A 5,000-nucleotide genomic window follows, 5' to 3' on the forward strand; every position below is an offset into this window, starting at 1 on the left:
GGTCAGAGGGATCTCACTCCTGTATAATACAATAAATTGGAATTAAAAAAATAGATGATATGAAGATATGCAAAACATTTCAAATAATCTTAAGCAGTTTAAACAAGAGAACCATGAGCACCACATCTTGGTATACCGACTTTAATTTCAACATCAAACGTCCCAGAATGTACGTTACTTGGTAAATTCGTTTCCCATTTCACTGTCGCCTCATTGTCTGTAACCACAGCCGAAACCACAGTCCGAAATTTGGACAATATACTGGAGGCCCTCGGCAGTCTGTCGCTGGTAGGTCACTTTGGTTATGATTACGAACCGGAAAACGTCCACCATGAAGGAAGCTACTAAATGGTCTACCATCTCGGATGCGCAACCACCGGAGGGGTGCACGTGTTACAGCTTGCAGTGAAAATATTGCTGATAGGAAACAATTAAATTTTAGAGTTGCATAAAATGGAAATTAAAACAGACCAGTGCTGCTGACGCTGTCCATTGCGATCTGGTTGAGTGTCAACAAAGCTACCACTACGGTCTTTTCAGTCAACGGTGGTTGTATCGTTGCTTGAGCAAGAGGGTTGCAGATGGTGTATGAAATAACAGAGAAGATGGCAACACGCGATTCATGGTGACGAGACAGAAGCCAGCTAGAGGGCCTAGTATAAATGGTATGTTCCCTATATAACGCGGTTATATTTTATGGAGCTTTTATAAAACATAAAGTTTGAATTATTTACAATCGGGAACCACAAAACATTAGCTTGAGTGTCCTGTTGTGATGTTTGTAGGTAGAGAAACTACGTTCTACTCACTTTCAACTTTTTAACATTTAACTAGAAATTAGTTTACTATTAAAGTTTTAGAATAGAAGTTCCTTGTGCGCGGTACTAACAAGTATAAAACAAAAATAAAACTTCACATCATAGATAAATAGTATGATCAAAATCACATTGAAGCCCTTATTGAAAATTTGAACAGCACCAAACAATATGCAAAATATCGCTAATTTTACAAATAATAGCAGAATCACTGCTAACGAATGAACAATATCATTTACACATTAAAGTTGATAATCGATTGAATACTTAAAGCACTGGGATACCTTTTTCAAATGAGCTTCACACCGCAAGGTAAGTACGACACACTGTACTCAATTCATCATAAAACGCGATAAATGGGCTTGTGGTAAATGAAACGAAAGTTCGATCCGCACGGCAGCGCAACGGACCATCGCTCGCCGTATCGAAAGCTCAATCCCGGAATCACTTCATCGTCGTTCAGAGCCCATCAGCTCGTTCGACTCCAGTCCAGCTCTAGCGGCAGCCATACCATGCCGGTATTGAGTGCGAACGGACGAAACGAGTTTGCCGAAGCTACTACACGTTCTCGTGTCCGAATTGGAATTGAAATTTTAATTAAATTCCATCCACCGGTGGTGAAGGGTCGGTGCGTTCTGCTAATGACTTCTCGCGAAAGTAGATTAAGGTCGCGCATTAACATCAATCAACGCCTGCGAGTTGGTGGCGGCAGGATTATCGTCTGGTTTTGGCGATTGTTTTGCAATGGAAACCTCTATCCAATCCGGAAGCCGGTGCCAGTGCCATTGCAGTTGAAGTTGAATGGAAGCTTTAAGCGTTGGTATCACCGAGGGACAGTTGCAAGCGCAGATCACCTGGACCAGGACCTGGGTTTCTTCTAAACTCGTTCCACATTTTCAGCAGATGGAAAAAACGAAAAATGCCCTCCACCCTATGGCTCCAAGTGAAATATTTCTTTATCCTGTTGCTGAAAGCGTTTCCCTCGAATGCACCCAGACGCCAAGAAGTTCGCTCAACTCTATCACCTCAGAGAAATCGACTAGCCAAAGGATGCAATTTGCATATTTAAGGGCTAATAGAACCTTCTCGGGGATCGCGGGCGGCAGACGCCTTCTGCCGCGAATGGGCCACGGTTCACCACGAGACTAATGCGACTGGAATCGTCTTTCATCATAGCATCATGCCAAGACATCGAGGTAAGATAAGCGTCGAAGCAAAAGGAAAAAAAAAGACAACTTTCAACTCATCACCAAAGGACGCGCTCCACAAGCGTCCGTTTGCGTGTGGCGTTGTCGTAAGCAAGGCGGCGAGAGTGGAACTGTGTAAAGGCCGTGTCGTTTTTCACACGAAACAGCGGCACGTAAATTAGATAAATTCCACGACGCCCAGTACGAGTTGAGCGCTTTCGAACGTCAAGAACCGACGGCTGATAATGCTGGTCAGTTGGCGTGCTACGCGGCACCTCGTGCCTCTGCCGAATCGGTGAGGCTTCATTAGCACAGACTTTGAGATGACTTCGCCGCCTTCGCGTTCCTGGGGTGGTCGAAGCTGGGCCATTTCCCTCGCTAAACGAGTAAAGTGAGGAACTCATTAAACTTAAATAAACATCGATATTATCATTCATTTAGCAAAGTTTTCAAATTATTTCCGGATGGGACGAAGCGCCGAAGCGAAGAGTTTGGCATTTGCGTGCCGGTGCGGTGAAGAAAAATCGTCCAACCATTCCATCAAGCGCCATCAATCGGGCACCGTGGACGTTTCAAATGACTGCCATCCGATCTGGCGGTTGACGGGATATGGGACGGGAGCCATGGAAAAGTTGTTGGCGATGGCAATTCTTCTTCCCGCAGTTAAGTAAGAAATAATACCCTTTTCGTCAATCGCATAATAAATAGGTACCAGAAAAAAAAACGGGACGATCGTGAATTCTAACTTTGCTCCACTCCTTTGAAGGCATTAGGTACAGGTTCCCTTTTTTTTGTTTCAACATGGACCGATGCCCCACCGATCGTTAAATAAATAAACCATTCTCATAGTAATTAAGCATTTTCCAGCAACTGAAAGAGTGGAAAGAAAGTGAAAAAGAAAGAGCTTTTGGGTGGAGCGTTCGCCACATCGTATGAAAACGAATTGAAATACTTGGCGAACTTCAGGATGTTGCACTCGATGAGAGTAATTTCCTTCATTATGATCATTTTACGTGATTGGAATGCAATGGTACGAACGATGGACCGATGGAAACCGAGAGCATCACCGACAACGCCGACAACGACCGGGGCACCGGCCACGAGTTCATCATGGCGATATAATTCGATCTATACATCAATCATTCGTATCATCATCGTTAGGGTGAAAGGTAAGTGCATTTTGGTGGCTGCAAAATGACCCGAAATCCGTTGCAGAACGATCGTTTCTGCCGGCTGGTGCGCCCGGGCTTGTGGGTTCCGTGATTGCGATTTAAAAGTCGGGCCTCCGCCCTTCCCCCCGAGGGACGACGCGGTTCTACTCACCTGACAGTTGCTGGCCCGCTGCCCAAATCGTACGTAAACTCAACGTAGCCCATGTTGAGGCAGAGCGAAATGTAATCACCATACTCGTGGTGCCCGCTGTACAGCAGCAGCCCATCCTCTAGCAGCGGCTTGATGATGATCTGTCCGTGGATTTCGTTTATGGCGCAATCGGCAATCGCAGCCCCATCGTTACCAGACCACCGGACGGCCCCGGGTCGGAGTGATCGGATTCCAAATGCATTTTACGGTTGGTTTGTTGGCAGCCAAATTGATTGCCAATAGTGGTGGTGGTGGTGGCGGCGATGGAGGCGCCCAGGATGGTGGCAGTCGTTACGATTTGACAAATGGCAGTTTGATGCGAGCCGAACAAGCGCCCACATTCGGATCAATCGCCGTCGGAGCGGACGTAGTGTCGATATCCATGATTATGTCGTCGGTCCAGCCAGTCAAGGGAATGTTGCGTTCGATAATAATGGGACCAATGTTTGTTTGGCGTTGCAATTCATTAGCAAAACGATCACAATGACGTGCCGGACCGGGGCGTGCGTGAGATGCGTTTACAGTTGCGAGCCGATAACCGATGCAGATATTGCGGTAGCGGTAGAGGGATGAAAAGAGAAACCAACCAGTGGATTAGAATATGCTGTTAACCGCTGAATTCCCTTCCTTCCTCTCCTCCTGATCCCTTTAGGTTTAGCAGCTAAGCCGAACTGATGAACTTGTGATCTTTTGGCAGGAAAACCCTACGCCTAAACCTTATGTAATGTACCGCATTGCAATGCACTGCAGTAACTAATTATGGTCGATTCGCAATCCACCAGTGATTTTCGACATACTAGCCTGTTAATTATACGCTATTACCGAGTCCTATTAGCCACGCAACGCTTTAGTGTGAATATCATAATTAATAATTCCATTCAACCGCAAATCAGTAAACGGGATTTATCGATAACTCAATCGGCACGGCTATAAAATCATTTGATGTTCATTTACTAATACCATATTATTAGGACACACTTTGGTCAACTTAGTTCTATAGATTCTATTGAAAGATGGTGCCATTTTGCTTGTGGAAGTTTCACAGGTCTGTGTGTTATGTCGTTTTCAAGTACAACTAAGTACCTTTAAAACACAGTATCTTTTCGACACATCACAAAATTGACTGTAACATATTTTTCCTGTTGAAAATTAAATTCCTTTTCTAGTTGAAAATGATCAGTTTTGTGTCTGAAAAGTCCATTTTGCGAGGAGGTTTAAGAACCATCTTTCATTTCAATAAAACGGTTGCTGAAAATTATCGTTTTTTTGGTTAAAACTTATGGTGCACATGTCGCGACACAAAATTAATTTGAAAACTGTTTTAAAAGGCATAGAAGTGGATATTTTGACGATAAAGCCAAAGAATCTTCGGGTCAACCAAATAAATGGAAGATGCAGATTTCAAAGGTGCCATGCAGTTAAACTGGGCAAACTATTAATGAAGAACGTTATCGAGAATCATTAATCCATTTGAAGAGTGCTCTGATTAGACAACGGCCAGAATGGGATAATTGATAAAATGCTACCGTCCCACTGTAGACAAAACACATTGATCTTTCTGAATATTACTTGTTTGGATGCAAAAGTTTTTTTTTGACGGCACAGCCCTCAATCGTTATGGAAGAACCGAAAAATA

The 5,000-nt window shown here is 44.1% G+C and overlaps 1 protein-coding gene across 2 annotated transcripts in view; it reads right to left on the minus strand.

The window, feature by feature from the left end:
- The window catches only part of LOC126579122 (uncharacterized), an 88,710-nt gene that overhangs the window by 18,266 nt on the left and 65,444 nt on the right, over positions 1-5,000 (minus strand). For both annotated transcript variants that reach the window (XM_050242435.1, XM_050242434.1), the window contains 2 exons: positions 3,326-3,465; positions 1-19 (listed from right to left, as the gene is read on the minus strand). The exon at positions 1-19 is cut by the window's left edge and continues 57 nt beyond it. In XM_050242435.1, coding sequence (XP_050098392.1) covers positions 1-19; positions 3,326-3,465 — 159 coding nt within the window. The remainder of the gene's footprint in view (positions 20-3,325; positions 3,466-5,000) is intronic.

This window comes from Anopheles aquasalis, chromosome 3 (genome assembly GCF_943734665.1).
Source record: "Anopheles aquasalis chromosome 3, idAnoAquaMG_Q_19, whole genome shotgun sequence".
Classification (NCBI taxonomy): domain Eukaryota; kingdom Metazoa; phylum Arthropoda; class Insecta; order Diptera; family Culicidae; genus Anopheles; species Anopheles aquasalis.